At 41.0% G+C, this 16,212-nt stretch overlaps 1 protein-coding gene across 1 annotated transcript in view; it reads left to right on the top strand.

Annotated features, from left to right (window-relative positions):
* Nucleotides 1–8,152: 8,152 nt before the first annotated feature.
* The window catches only part of LOC113924677 (estradiol 17-beta-dehydrogenase 11), a 34,740-nt gene continuing 26,680 nt past the window's right edge, over nucleotides 8,153–16,212 (top strand). Inside the window, exons 1-2 of the mRNA XM_027598779.2 lie at nucleotides 8,153–8,512; nucleotides 15,099–15,206. Of these exons, the coding sequence (XP_027454580.1) occupies nucleotides 8,303–8,512; nucleotides 15,099–15,206 (318 nt within the window). The 5' untranslated portion in view covers nucleotides 8,153–8,302. The remainder of the gene's footprint in view (nucleotides 8,513–15,098; nucleotides 15,207–16,212) is intronic.

Below are 16,212 nucleotides of genomic sequence, written 5' to 3'. Positions count from 1 at the left end.
CATTATAAAACTTTGACAGTCTCAAAAGCCAGATTAATCAAATTTTGACAAGTATTGTTCTGAAGACTGGAGAATGCACAACTTTTGGCATATAGCAGCTCCATCACAACCTCTACACTAAGAGACTTGACAAAACTAGTATGGCTTCTGGCAGTTTAAGGCCTTGTCCCTAGGATAACCGGAGACCCCATTAAAATGCGTTGGTGGAAAAGCTAACAATGCAGGAGAATTGACTGTTCCAGGCAAAGCCTCGTGATAGGGAGATAGTACCTACATTCCCTCTCTTAGAGCACTTTCTTTCAAAAGTTTGCAATTATAAATCCTTTCTCTGCCCTTTGTGCTAAAAGTCTATCCAGAACGATCCTCGAAGACCTGAGAGCCCCTCACTTTGAAATGCAATCATTCAGGGAGATAACTCCATTCTATCTCCCAGTCCTTGTGGGCCTCACTTGAATGGACATCTTTCTTCAACTTGGACTGCTGCCTCTTGTCATAAAGATAGAAGTTTCTTCTCTGACAGGGACCAGTTAACAAACCCAGATGGCCTACCCACGTGAAGCACCAACTCACCCCCTTGACACACCTCAGTGCCTTTCCCTTAGCACACTAAAGGCTTTAAAAAGTCTCCAGCCTTCTGTTTCAGGGAGGTTGAGTTCATTCACACAACAGTATTACTGAATAAAATGTGTCCTTACCACTTTACCTAGTATCCAGGTCTGTTTATTTTTGGCAGTTCTTCCATACAGTAAAGTACTATCATTAAAAAAATAAATTTCTGGATTTGGCTTCCTCTGGTCAAATAAACTTTGCCCCCATTGTTGACAACCAATAACCTCTGCTTAAACTGGAAATATAATTAGGCAGGCTCTGTTTAAAATGCTTAGTTCCTCTGAAGTGTGCTGACAAATCAGTCATTAGGAAGAAGAGAAGTAAGGCAGTGAGCCACAAAACGTTTGACCAGGAACCGGAGAGAGAAAGGCATTCTCATAGAAAGTTCTTCGAGCTCCAGTTTTCTAACTCTACATTCCTTAAAGAGAGATTGGAATGGACTTAGCTCAAAGAACTACACAACTATGCAAACAAAACCAACTCCTCGGTACTAGGACTATATCACAATTAGCTCAGACAGAGGGTTTCCAGGGTTCCACCCTTCAGGGACATCTACTAGATCTACTAGATTATTGTGAGCATGTGCTATAGCCCACTCTTGGGCAGAACCGAAATGCCATCTCAAATATTTACTGTTTTATACTACCATCCGTTTATCCACATTCCAAATGAAAGGGATATCGTTAGAACTTAAGTAGAGAGAAGTGAGGGCTTATATTTTTTATTTAATTTTTTACTTAGTAACCACATACCAACTTTAAGGGCTTCTTAAAATAGTTGGTGAAACAGGCAAAAGATGCCAAATAATGAATGTTTTTCAATAGGAAAGCCATGTATGTGATTGCCGGAATTGATTTTAGGTATACTAAAACTAAGAGTGATTAATAATTCCAACTGTTTCACCCTTGTTCTATTCATTTCATTACCTAGCAAATATTTATGGATTACTTACTATTTACCAAGCACTGCGCTAAGTGCCAGGAATAAAGTCATGACCAAGACAGACAAGGTCCTGCTCTCATGAAACTTACTTTCTAGGGGAGGTGAATGAACTATAAATAAACAAACTAGGAATTGCATATTAGGAAAAATGCTATGAAGGAAGTAGACAACTTGCTACATAAAAGAATAAGTGAAACCGGAGTAACTATATTACAGGAGAAGAGTGTCAGCAAAGACTTCTCCGACAAGATCACTCTTGAGAAATACTTAAGGATATGAAGCTACCAGGCACTGGAAAAGCTGGGGAAAGAGCACTCCAAGCAGAGAGGACTGTAAGTACAAAATCGCTAAGGTAGAAAAGAGCTTGGCTATAAGCAAGGAACAGAAAGGTCAATGTGCTAAAGCATAGTAGTAAACCAGAAAGTGTGATCTGCAATGAAGCCAGAGAGGTGGCCAGTATGGTGGGCACAACTCTCTGTTACCCAATACCCATTTATTCGTTCTCCCTTCTTCCATGTCATATGTAGAAATATGTCCAGCTGGGGCGCCTGGCTGGCTCAGTCGGTTAAGCATCTGCCTTCTGCTCAGGTCTTGATCCCAGAGTCCTGGGATTGAGCCCCACATCGGGTTCCCTACTCAGTGGGGAGCCTGCTTCTCCAGCTCTCTCTGCCTGCCCCCACTTACATTCTCTCTCTCTCTTGAAAAATAAATAAAAGCTTTTAAAAAAAAAATCTTTAAAAAAAACAAGAAAGAAAGAAATGTGTACAGGTAAAAACTTACCCCCTATGCTCCCTGCAGCTAAGGGGGCCACATGACCCTTTCCTGGCCAATGAGATGAACGTGGTAGTCTACTGTGTGGGTTTTCTGGGAAGGCCCTTATTTTCCTGGGCAAAAGAGACTGGCTGATTTAGCAGGAACTATTAACCTTTTGCAATTTCCCCTCACTCTTTTTTTTTTTTTTTAAAGATTTTATTTATTTATTTGAGAGAGAGAGAATGAGAGACAGAGAGAATGAGAGGGAAGAGGGTCAGAGGGAGAAGCAGACTCCCTGCTGAGAGGGAGTCCGATGTGGGACTGGATCCCGGGACTCCAGGTCATGACATGAGCCGAAGGCAGTCGCTTAACCAACTGAGCCACCCAGGCGCCCCTCCCCTCACTCTTGTATTCCTGCCTGAAAGGAGGGCACATTTCCTAGAGAAGGAGAAGCGATCTTGAGATCCTAATGACAAAAGCCACACACATGGATGTCAGGATAGGGTACAAGAAGGAACCTGAGGGTTTGTTGGTTTTGTTTTTTTTTTTTTACTTCCTCAAATAGTTGCACCATTGCATCTGTCCTACATAGACTGCTTCTGGACTAATAAGGAAAAGAAACCCCTATTTGACTAAGCTACTATGGGTTTATTTTATGTAAAAATCTTGACCCAAGAACCACATCTTATAAGGTCTTATAGGCTATGGTAAGGAATTAGCAGTTTATCCCAAGTACAATGGAAAGCCATTAACACTGTACCAAATTTTGTTCCTCAAAACATAGAGAAGTTGGTATTATAAAAGTTGGAACTGGATAAATAGCAACATAGCAGTAAGGGTTGGAATGAGAAGTCCAGTTACTAAGACTCTTAATACTTGCCTCTATTGCTATCCTCTCTCCTTTTCCATAATCCCCTGCGTCAACAGTAGCCTGCTTTCCTCTTTCTCTTCCCTGATGGCAAGGATTTTCTTTGTATCTTTTGTGTTCTTTCAATCAGCCACCAGTCCTGTCTCTTAATAAGTTAATGCATGCTGAAGGAAATTTAAACAAAGAATTTAAATGACTTGTTGAAAATCACACAACTAGAGAGTGACAGAGCTGGAATTCCAACCTAACTTCAGAGTTTTTGCTTTGACATTATGCTGCCTCCGTCTTCATAAAGGCCAAGGATGAATAGTTTTGAGATGACTGTGATTTCTTCTGGCCCAGTCCGTCCCAGTTAGTCTAATAGCAGCCTCCTGCTGAGGAAGGCCACTATTTAGTCATAAGAACGTAAATGCTCTCTGTTGATTTTGAGCTTTCAGAGTCAACATAGACCAAGCACAGAAAGTGTTACAGTTACAAAATATAAAGTAAATATGATCAGTCCTGAGAATATGAAAGTAAACCAGATACTACAAGTTGGGAGGTAGAAAGGGACAACTGAGGAAAACAATAGGGCTTACCCTCCTCTTACAAAATGGGAAGCCAAAAGTTTCATCATACAGTGGCAGGAATAAGACATAAAAAGTGTAAGAGTTTTAAATATAAACAAACAGGGATGCCTGGGTAGCTTAGTCAGTTAAGGATCTGCCTTTGGCTCAGGTCATGATCCCAGGGTCCTGGGGTCGGGCTACCTGCTCAGCAGGGAGCCTGCTTCTCCCTCTCCTGCTCCCCCTGCTTGTGCGCTCTCTCTCTCTCTCTCTCTCTCTCTGTCTTTCTGTCTGTTAAATCAATAAAATCCCTTTTTTAAGATTTTATTTATTTATTTGAGAGAGAGAATGAGAGAGAGAGAGCACGAGAGGGAAGAGGGTCAGAGGGAGAAGCAGACTCCCCACTGAGCAGGGAGCCCGATGTGGGACTCAATCCTGGGACTCCAGGATCATGACCTGAGCCGAAGGCAGTCACTTAAGCAACTGAGCCACCCAGGCGCCCTAAATAAATAAAATCTTTAAAAAAAATTAAAAATTTTTAAATATAACCAAACAAAAGTAGTAAGGATAGTGACATAATTGTACTGGGAATATATAGGGAGAAGGGTGTTAGGAGTGGAATAAGTGAACTACATCCTCAGCTGTCATAGAAGAAAATCAGTAATGTCTACTATTGATTAGCTAAGAAATGACACTGTAAACCTTTATTAGAGGCATAGAAGTCAACTGTACAAGAGACAACTAAAAGGATTAAAAGTGGTTAATCTGAAGAGTTAGACAATGGGACTGAGGACTGTTGGTTTTTATTACCTGCCCTGCTGAACCATTTTTTTAAAAAATTATTTATTTGAAAGAGGCAGAGAGAGATTGAGAGAACGAGAGGGGAGAGGGGCAGAGGGAGAAACAGACTCCCTGCTGAGCAGGGAGCCTGATGTGGGACTCGATCCCAGAACCCTTGGATCATGACCTGAGCTGAAGACAGATGTTTAACCGACTGAGCCATCCAGGCACCCCTTGTTGAACCATTTTTAAACCAGATATATTCATTACTTTGAATGCATAGATTCATTACTTTAAAAAACATGTGGTTGGACAAGCTAACATTTAACTCCTTCCAGCTCTAAAATTCAGACATCAGAGCCAAGTATGAAGTCTTCTATCCCAGAATGACTGAAAAACTATTGGAAGTACCTCCTTTAGCACAGTCTGGCAGTCATTTCTGAATGTTCTTCCTCAGTGTCCTTTAAAGTAATAGGGAAAAGAAAAGAGACTTTTTCATTGGCCTATGTAATTGCAAAGTATGGTGGCCTTTCCTTCTGAATCCACTAGGACTCTACAGAGCCAGCCTTGCAAACATAAACCTCTTACTGATGACTGGTTAAAATACAGTAGTAGCTATCATTCATTAAGTATATTTGTATGTAAGATGTCAGCTCTGCTTTTTAAATATCTCATTTACTCAACCAAGCTGCTATTGTATCCATTTTACAGATGAAGTAACTGAGACCTCGGGGAAGGGTAAACAACCAGATATCACATAGCTGATAAAAAGTTGGCAGGAATTCAAAATCCTAGTTTTAGGGGTGCCTGTGTGGCCTAGTCTGTTGAGCGTCCGACTCTTTATTTCAGCTCAGTTCATGATCTCAGGGTCCTGAGATTGAACCCCTTGTCAGGCTCTGCACTTGGGATTTTCTCTCTCCCTCACCCACCACAACACAGACCACACACACACACACACGCGCGCACACACACACACACACACACACACTCATGTGCTCACGCCCTCTCTCTCTAAAAAACAACAACAAACAAAATCTTTCTTTTAATAGCTGCACTCTATGACCTGTTAATTAGGGATTAAGTCACCTAATGCTATGAGGGGGAGGTGTTATGAATGCTATAGGAGTTATGAATAATGGGAGGTATTATGAGTAACAATTTTTATCCTTCTGAATTTTTCAAAGTGATTTAGGAGTGGCTTAGCTTTTCTTCTTTGCCCTAAGAAAAAAGGCAACATAGACTAGTGATAATGGCCGAGATCTAAATTCAACTCTACCATTTATACTATGACCTCAGGTGATTTGCTTATTTCTCTTAATCTTTTTTATTTCTTTATTCACGTAATAGATGTCTCATTGAACCTACTTCTTAAGACTATTGAGAAGGTAAAATATACTGTGTCTATATGTGAGGCACTCAGCATAATGCCTAGTCATAGTAAGTGCTCAAATCATCATTGAAGGGCTCCTTATCCTTAACTTTTGTTCCCCCCCCCCCTTTTTTAACGCTACTTCAACAGCTGGCAGGGCAGCATGAAATTAAGGTTCTCCACATAGAAAACATTTTATTTAGTTTTTTTAAAGATTTTTTTTTTTATTTATTTGACAGAGAGAAGCACAGCAAGAAAGGGAACACAAGCAGGGGGAGTGGGAGAGAAGCAGCCTCCCCGCCGAGCAGAGAGCCCGGATGCCGGGCTCCATCCCAGGACCCTGGGATCCTGACCTGAGCCGAAGGCCTAATGACTGAGCCACCCGGGCGCCCACAGAAAACATTTTAAACTGTTCCAATGAGGCGCCTGAGTGGCTCAGCATTTGAGCGTCTGCCTTCAGCTCAGGATTCACAAGAATCCTGTAGGGTATGTATTCATAACATCCCAGTTTTACAAATTAGGAAACATTCTCAGGGAGGTGAAGTCACATACACACATAGGATTCAGGTGTGACTGTTTTCAAACACTGTTCTTTTCCTAGACCAGGGGAACTCTAGCCATCTTACTGGATCAAAACTACCTAGTTCTCTTTACATACAATTTTTTTTTTTAAGATTTTATTTTTTTAAGTAATTGCTACACCCAACATGGGGCTTGAACTCACGAGTCTCATGCTCTCCGATTTTCTTAATAGAAAATTTTAGAGACAGAGCCTACATATGTGAAAGTCAACATATATGAAAGCATACACGGGCGCCTGGGTGGCTCAGATGGTTAAGCGTCTGCCTTCGGCTCAGGTCATGATCCCGGAGTCCTGGGATCGAGTCCCGCATCGGGCTCCCTGCTCCCTTGGGAGCCTGCTTCTCCCTCTGCCTCTCTCTCTCTCTGCCTCTCATGAATAAAAAAAAAAAAACTTGGAAGCATACACATGTAAGATGTGCTTTCTTCCTATAGGTATTGGGCAAAAAAGTTTGACAGTTATGTATTTTCTTGCTGTGGGAGCTTTAAAAAGTTAATCTAACTGATCCATTCATTTATAAAATAGGGAAATAGTTTTCTTCTCTACTTCCTAAGAAGCTTGTTAAAAAATCTAATGAGCTAATATATGTGAAAAAAACCTCTGGAAACTGGGAAATTTCTTTTTTTTTGTTTTAATAGCTAAATTTTCTTTTTTGTTTAGTAACATATAATGTATTATTTGTTTCAAGGGTACAGGTCTGTGATTCATCAGTCAGGAAACTTTCTATGCAAGTATTTGTACTATTGTAAACTTGCATTTGAGAGCCATAAGGAAAAGTTGCAGATGATAAAGAGATGTATGAATTCTTTGTGAACGTCCAATTTTTTGTGATCTTCCTGCCTCTTAAATATAAAGCGACCATCAGTCACCCACTGACAGATGTCTCTTTCCAAGTACTGTAGTGTCTCACAAAAAGCCCCATTTCAATTACTATCAAGAACTGAATTGGAAAAAAAAAATGTAACTAACAATGATTAAGCTCTTCCCGCACACAAACCCAGAATGGGGTCTTTTTCTTTTCAGTAACCAATACTTATAATAAACTACTAAACCAAAAATTACATAGGTAATCTTTATGCAAGGTGATTTTCTTTCCGTTTTATGATTCATTCTGGAAGCCGTGATTTATTAACCTGGAGAAAGATACGATTACTTAAGTGTAATATGTTTTTTTCACAAGTTCCAAAAGGTTGAGCGAAAAAGATTATCCAAACACACTGCTCTTCCTTGTGGATACAATCCCTTATGATATGATACGATTTTCCTGGGCCTTGATTATCGCTGCCCTTGAAAGTTCAACATTTTCTCTGCCCTCGCGTTTCGTTCAAATCAGAATGTGAGATAGCATAATTTCTCGGGATGGGACGGGGGCGGGGGGGGGTTGCGGAACAATTGATCTCCCCACGTCCCTTTTAAAATAGGAAACTACATCTGCATCCCTTCACTGGTGGTGAGCATCAAGTTTCAAAGCAGCATCTGGACTGCGGACACTGTCAGTGATCTCTGTAACTTGGAGAGGAATGACCACATTTCGGAAAACAAGCGGCAACCAAGCCACCGAGGTCGGCTCGCAAGACCCGGAGGCGGTGCGTCAAAGAAGAGCGGACTCGGAAGCCTTGCCCTCCTCTGGACTTTGTCCCTCCCGGATTTCTGAGCTGGCGAGCAGCCGCTCCGCACTGCAGCCCGAACCAATTGTGAAAGACCTAACCAAGCCCAGCCCAGCGGAAGGAACGGTTTCGGAGCCCTTCCTTGTTTTTGCTTTTACTCTCTCCGGTGTTGGACGGAATCGCCCTCCAGAAGCAATTTAGAGTGATTGGTGAAAGGCAGTACACCAAAAGCTCACGGCAACGACCAGGATGAAGTTCTTTCTGCATTGCCTCCAGCTTCTGCCCTTGCTGATCATCTTCAGCCTAGAGTCTCTCCTGAAGCTTTTTATTCCTAAGAAGAGAAAATCAGTTACTGGAGAAATCGTACTGATTACTGGAGCTGGACACGGAATTGGGAGACTAACTGCCTATGAATTTGCCAAACTTAAAAGCAAACTGGTTCTGTGGGATATAAATAAGGTAATCGTGCTTCCTATGTTTTACTTTCTGTCCCCTTTAATCGTAGTCACGGATGCATTCTGCAGGCAACAACCCTGAACAGCATCTCTATAAAGCAGGGAGAAAAAAAAATTACTACTGGCATTTTACAGATCCATTAATGTTTATGATTACAGGATAAATGGACCTGGAGGATGTAAGATTCCCAGTTACTACCCATCACTAATTTAGCATTGTAAATGTATCCTTCCTTTTGCCCAGAAAAGAATCTGTGGCCTCCTCCAGAGCCTGATTTCACTGATCCCTCTATCTTAAACAAGTGGGAAGAGTAATGGTTTTTAAGCTAGTCTCTTAAGAGGTTTGCACCTATTAAGAAAAAAATCCTACTTGCCATTACTGAGATAAGTGGGTTTAAAAGACACCCAACAGAAAGCAATATTACCGTATCATAGCAATTGCCAAAAATAATTTTTAAAATCATCTTTCAGTTAAAAACAATATAAAAGAAAAAACTCTCCGGGGTACCTGGCTGGCTCAGTCAGTAGAGCACGCGACTCCTGATCTCGGGGTTGTTGAGTTCAAGCCCCATGTCGGGCATCGAGTTTACTTAAAAAAGGAAAATTAAACAAAAAATTTTAAATAAAAATAAGAGGAAAAACTCTTCAATATACATAATGTTTTACAAGAATAGGTGTAGGCTTAAAGGAAGAGAGGAGGACTTAGAATCTAACCTTTTATATGGCCAGTGGTAGATGGACAGAGAGTTTTCTGCAAGGCACCTGAGGGCCTGAAAAGCCATCCCTTACACATCAGTAAACATCCAGCGCTGTGGCTGTAAACAAAAATTCAGGGAATGTGAAGTTAGATAATAGTTCTCCAGTGAGTGGGTGGTTGAGATAGCAATCAACAAGTACTTATTGAGTATCTGTTAGCTGGAGAGTAAGAACACAGTGGCGAATAGGCGAATAATCTTGTAGGGAAAATAGACTTTAAATAATTATACATGCAATGAAAGATACAAACTAGTCCCAGTCTAATCTGATGTCAGACATGGTGGTAGAGTCAAACTCAGTGGAGCTCTCCACCTCTTCATGAGCTACCTCCTAACTTTAGAATCCTTTTCTGCAAAATGGATAAAATAACAGTACTTACCTTAAAGGGCTGGGAGGATTATACCAAATAGTGCCCACAAAGCATTTAGCAGTGTCTGGCATACGGTAAACACACGTTAGTTATTATCCAGTCACAAAGTGAGTTTAAGCCAACATTAGAGGATTTGGGGCTAAGAATTGGGTTACACATCTGTGTTAATGGCTCCCAATGCCTGTGCTCGTCTGTACAAAATTTTCTCTGATTCGGAGTGGAGTGTATTTATCCAGCAAATAGTTATTGAGTGCCTCCTATCTGCCAGGCACTGTTGTAATATAGACCTGAGGACACAGCAGTAAGAAGAGCACAAAGTTCATGAACAAGGGACAGTAAACGAGATATGCTGTATAATAAATTCTGTAATTGCTAGAAAGTGATAAGTATAAAGAAAAAATATGAAAGGGGATAGAGACTCTGTATGGTGAGAAGGGCCGGGATGAACGTGTTGATCTTACACAGAAAGCCTCCTGAGATGGAGATAGTTGAGTCAAGATCAGAAGAGGCGGAGGGTACAGTCAGCCCTTCCCATATCTTTGCAGAGAGGGATCAGCAAAGGCAAAGCATGGCACAGAGTGAGGGAAGGGAGAGAAGTAAAAGAAAAGTCTAGATCTGTGCTTTCCAACACAATGGCTGTTGAGCATTTGAAATGTGGCTCATCTGAATTGAGATGTGCTGCCGGTGTAATTACACACAGGATTTCAAAGACAGTATGAAAAGAGGAATGTTGAATATCTTCCTAACAAACTTTTATATAGACTACATATTGAAATACAGTATTTCATAATAACAAATATTCCAAAGTAATATTTTGGACATACGAAGTTGAATAAAATATGCTGCTAAATTAAATGTTATTTTTTCAAACGTGACTACTAGAAAAATTAAAATTAAGTACGTGGCTTGCATTATATTTTATGAGACAGCGCTGGTCTAGAAACTCAAGTAGCAGCAGCTCCAGATCATCAAGGTTCCCCTAAGCTATTGTTTGTGCTTCGGCTTTTCCTGGGAGAGCCAGTGGAGGGTTTTAAAGCCAGATTCTAGGCTGTTGGGTTGCAGGGAGAGCAGTTAGCGGACTAGTGGTAATCCAGACAAGAGATGATGCTGGCTTTGCAGACCAGGGAGGTAGTACTGGAAAGTGGTCAGAAAATTAAAGACAATGCAGTATTTATTATGTTAAATTCATTAAATTTAAGTAAACCATCTGTTGTTTTAAGGTGATATCTTTCCCACTTTTTTTGTGGGTGAAATATACATATATATTTAATGCAATGACTATGATAGTAACTGATAGTTTCTGTGTTGGTTTTAACGTCCTTACATGGCCAAATAAAAGATTGGCAGTCCTAGTTAAGTATATACACTGCAGTCCACTTTTCTTGAAATTGTACAGGTTTTAAAATTATGAAAGTCTGAGAACCACTAAACCTGACTGGGGAGGGAGGGTAGGGTGGAAATTTCAAGGAGTCCAGGCAGCAGAACCTAGAGATGAAAACTTTGGGGCTGGTGGCTCTACAGAGAATGAGAATGAGAGAAGAAGAGGAGAGTTTCAGATTGTTTTCAACCAAGCTGGAAGGGCAGGGAGGGGCCAGATCAAATTCCTTCCCCCCAGGGTTCAAAGACAAATTGTCCCCAAAGACAAATTTCTCAGATTAAGTCAAGCAGCAAGGATAGCAATGTCCAAAGATATCCTTCTCAGGATATTGTGGACAGACATCTTCCTACTCATCATGAAGTCCACAGAAAAGGAGCATGAATTTAGGGAGGGATTAGTGGTGGCTTCAGCTTTGTTATTCTACTGAGACAGATGCCATGAATTTTTTATTGTTTTATGTAGATAATCACATTTCTTAACCAGTGTCACCCCCATGCCTCATTAGAGAAGTTTGTGAAGATAAATTTATTTTTTAATTTTTATTTTTTAAAGATTTTATTTATTTGTCAGAGAGAGAGAGAGAGAGAGAGCGAGCAAGCAGGGGCAGGCAGAAGCAGAGGCAGAGGGAGAAGCAGGCTCCCCGCTGAGCAAGGAGCCCGACACAGGACTGGATCCCAGGACCCTGGGATCATGACCTGAGCCCAAGGCAGCTGCTTAATCAATTGAGCCACCCAGGCGTCCGTGTGAAGATAAATTTATAGCAAGTAGTGAGCACCTAATATATACTCAAAGACTGTTTATCAAATGTTAAAGTGAATTAATGAATGGAAAAAAACAATGGAAAGAATCAGGAGAACATGTAGATATTTAGTAGTCTAGGTAATGGGCAAAAAGCTTTGGTTGTGGGGATAGAGGCAAGAATGATAAGTCAAGTCTTAAAGGAGAGCCCAGGATTAACAATTGAGAACTGAGGGGCGCCTGGGTGGCTCAGTCAGTTGGGTGTCTGCCTTCCGCTTGGGTCATGGTACCGTCATCCTGGGATCGAGCCCCGCATCAGGCTCCTGGCTCAGCGGGAGTCTGCTTCTCCTTCTCCCTTTGCCCCTCTCTCCTGCTCATGTTCTTGCGCACGTGCGTGTGCACGCTCTCTCTCAAATAAGTAAATAAAATCTTAAAATAAACAAATAAAAATAATAAAAAATAAAAATTGAGAACTGAATCCAGCACATTAGGAAAAAGGTTAACAGGGGAAATGTTGAAGAATGATGAGCAGTTCCACTGTGCTGAGAAAAATTTTAAAGGTCTGTTTATTTTTTATTTCTTACCAAATGAATATGGAGACTGTCTAAGATTTTTCCTGGCAGAATTTTGAACTTAAATTTGTTGCATAGTTCAGGAGGTGTGGAGTGCAGACCTTGGCCCTAAGTGGGGAAGACCAGGGAAATAGGCAAAGCATGATTGCAGACATAAAGGAAGGGCATGTTTGTCGCTTCGCACTCTGCGCCTTGACGGAGAAAGCCAACCATTACTAAGCAAATCTCCACAAATGGAATAAAGGGCAAATGGGGTTTTATTGTAGAATTTGTTCCAAAGAAGGACTGAATTTTGTGCATACCCAAAGAATCAGCACCATATACTTTTTAAAACTTTCTTTATTGTGGTAAAATATGTATTACATAAAAATTTCCATTTTAACCATTTTCAAGCATTCAGTTTAGTTGTGTTGAGTACGTTCACATTGTTACAAAATGACCTCTACTCTCCATCTCCAAACTTTTTCATCATCCCCAAATGGAACTTTGCACACCCATTAAACAATTAGTCCCCACCCCCCCCAGCCCCTGGCAACCACCATTCTGCTTTCTGTCTCCGTGTAATTGACTATGCTAGGTATCTCATATAACTAGAATTATGCAATATTTGCCCTTTTGTATCTGACTTGTTTCACTAAGCTTGATATCAAGGTTCATCCATGCTGTAGAACGTGTCAGAATTTTATTCCTTTTGAAGGCTGAATAATATTCCACCGTATGTATATACTACATTAATGAAATATACTTTCAAAGGAAGGGGCCCAAAGCTGCCTGTTAGGTACAGGAGGGCAACATAAGGTTTACTTGAGACGTTTTGATGTCCCTTGGGGAATAAGGGCTCCTCATCAGAGGACAAACAACAGTTTGTGTGAGAGATTTCAGCAGAAGGGAAAACACCCTCTTTCCTTTTACTGTCACAGTAAGTTCACTGGGCGAACTGCGAATTCTTTCCATAGCTGTCCAGGTTTGGGTTTTCTGCAAGAGGAATTACAGTTTACCAGCAAATTCACACACTAGTGTTCTGCTCTACCATTCTCTCTGTGGGTAGGTGTAGTAAGTCCACCCACTTGTGCATTAGCTGACAAGAATGTCTTGGCTTGCAGAGTTCACAGACTAACCCTCGATCCAAGGTATGGTTTGAGACATTCTTTACAACGAAAAAGCTACAAAATCGGTAAAGGCAAACCAACAAGCAAAAATGGAAACAAAAAAAAGAAAAACAAAAACAGAACCCTATGGTCTGATCATGAATTTAAGGTGACAAAATCAGCACTCCAGACTGGGCTCGTCATTCCTTTTCTCAAATCCACTCTCCTTGTGACTTCATCTGACTTGTGGCAACACCGTGTTGCCAGTTCCTTAAACTAAAAAAGGAAGGACGTCGCTTCGGTTCTTCCCACCTTCCTCATGTTGTCCCCAAGTCCTGCTGATTTTGCCTCCTAAAGATATGTTTTGAGGATCATTCTCTTCTCTCCATTCTTTATAGTTGTGCCACAGTTCAAGCTTGTATCCTCTGTTGGCTGAGTGATTGTCAACTGCCTACTAATCTTTCTCTCTTCCTGCAGTATTGACCCCTAAAATCTGTTCTCCATACTTCAGCAAGAGTAATCAGTATAATTCACATATCTGATTCTGTCATTTAATCAGTGCACTTAGTATGATACACAATGCCCTTTAATCTGGACTCTTACTGGCCTTGAGCTTTATGACCCAGCAACGCCAAACTGCTGATATTTTCCCACTGACCTTTCTCCGATCCATCCCTTGTTTGCACTCTGCCTGCCTGCCCTTTCGCCTCTCTTTACCTGTCTGTTCCACTCACTCTTAAGACCCTACTCTGGTACCTTTCCTTTTTTTCTTTTTTTTTAAAGATTTTATTTATTTATTTGACAGAGACACAGCGAGAGAGGGAACACAAGCAGGGCGAGCGGGAGAGGGAGAAGCCGGCTTCCCGCCAAGCAGGGAGCCCGACGCGGAGCTCGATCCCAGGACCCTGGGATTCTGAGCCAAAGGCAGACACTTAACAACTGAGCCACCCAGGTGCCCCTGGTACCTTTTCTTCTAGAACTCTATTTCATGCCCCTCCTCTGTGTTCCCATAACTTTCTGTATATTTTTCTGTTATTATACTTAACCACAGTGTGTTAGTTTGAACCATGTGAAACTGCCAATATTCAATCCTTTATTCCGACACAATAACAATTTCATATGTCCTACCTAAATCTTATACTTTTTGTTTCTTTCTACTAGACCATGAGCTTGCTAAGGTCAGTACTCTGTCTCTTTCATATTTCTATCTGTAAGGTTCTTCTAAGCACCGTGACTGACCCACACATTAAAATGTTAAAAGAATGAGTGAATGAACGAATGTAATTAGCCCCTTACTTATTTATTTATTTAGCTAGAAAATTGATGTATGTGGATAGTTTTTAGTGACAAAGAAAAAGCTAAATATTATTTTTTTAAATCTTGGTATGGAATACACACACACACACACATTCACAAAGTATGTAAAATTCATGAATACAAAACTAGTATTTTAAGATTTTTATGTTCTTTAAAAAAGCTTGCTTTAAGTTTGGTTCCAAATAAAAGAATCTTGTCAAAGTACTAAGAGCAAAGTGTACCTATATCCCTGCCAAAAATGTGTCCAGTTAAATTCCCGCCTAATGCTAGTTCAAACAATCTGACCATCCCTAATTATTTTCAGCTGTTGATGTAATATGTTCATGTCATTTATTTCATTCTCTTTTCAAACTTTTTGTTGCCTTTCCTAGCACGGAATTGAGGACACAGTTGCTGAATGCAGGAGACTGGGTGCGAAGGCTTATGCCTTTGTGGTAGACTGCAGTAACCGAGAAGATGTTTACAACTCTGCAAAGAAGGTGAAATTTTGCATTTGGTTAGGATCGGGCCATGTCAGAGCTTGGAGGGATTCTGGAGATGACACCGTCACGATGCAGACAAAGTAGCGGAAGTTTTGTGATTTGCCTAAGGTTGTGCAGCCAAGTAGTGGCAGACCCAGAACTAGAACCTAGAACTGAGTTTCCCAGACTTGAGTGTGTTCTAGAATCTTCCAGAGAGCTTCTTAAAAAATGACACGCCCGAGGTTTGCTTTCAGTGGATCGGGGCCTAGGCCCAGGAATCTGCCCGTTTAGTACCCTACATACCCACCCACGCCTCACCCATGTGATTCTGCTACAAGTAAATTCTTGGGTGACACTGCAAATCACTGATGGGGTCTTCAGATGCCCAAAGAACTGGGTTAGGGAGTTAGGATAAATTTAACTGTTTATCAGGCTTTGATCATAGATTTCTCTCTATAAAGCAGTATTTGCCTCTTCTATATACAACTGAAATATACCATGTGTATATAATGGAGCTTCACTCCGAACGCATTTATACATGTGCTTGTTGAGTAAATGCTACAATAGTAAGAAAGTCAGTAGAATTATCTGAGCAAATTCCTTAAAACACACATTCCTGGACCTTACCCCTGGATAATCTGATCCAGTACAGTATAAAGATTCTGATTCAACCCGCCTTGAGAACCTCCTTGTTTAGGGAATTTTAGATTTGAGGACATTTTTAACTTCTGTTTTTGAATTGTAAACTTTTATTTTAAGCTAATGCCTCTATTACTGGTGAGGCCTGAGCTAAGTCAAAAGAATAAGTAGAAATTGGGGCACCTGGGTGTCTCAGGTGACTGACTTGATATCAGCTCCGGTCATGATCTCAGGGTCATGAGATCGAGCCCCCATGTATGGCTCTGTGCTGGGTGTGGAGCCTGCTTGGGATTCTCTCTCTTCCCCTCTCCCTCTGCCCCTCCCCACACTCCACCTCCCCCACTCCCTCCCTCTCTTAAAACAAAACAAAACAAAACACCAACTA

Source organism: Zalophus californianus, chromosome 2 (genome assembly GCF_009762305.2).
Source record: "Zalophus californianus isolate mZalCal1 chromosome 2, mZalCal1.pri.v2, whole genome shotgun sequence".
Taxonomy (NCBI): Eukaryota; Metazoa; Chordata; class Mammalia; order Carnivora; family Otariidae; genus Zalophus; species Zalophus californianus.
Note: the sequence above shows the minus strand (reverse complement) of the source record. Positions and strands in the feature narration are given on the sequence as shown.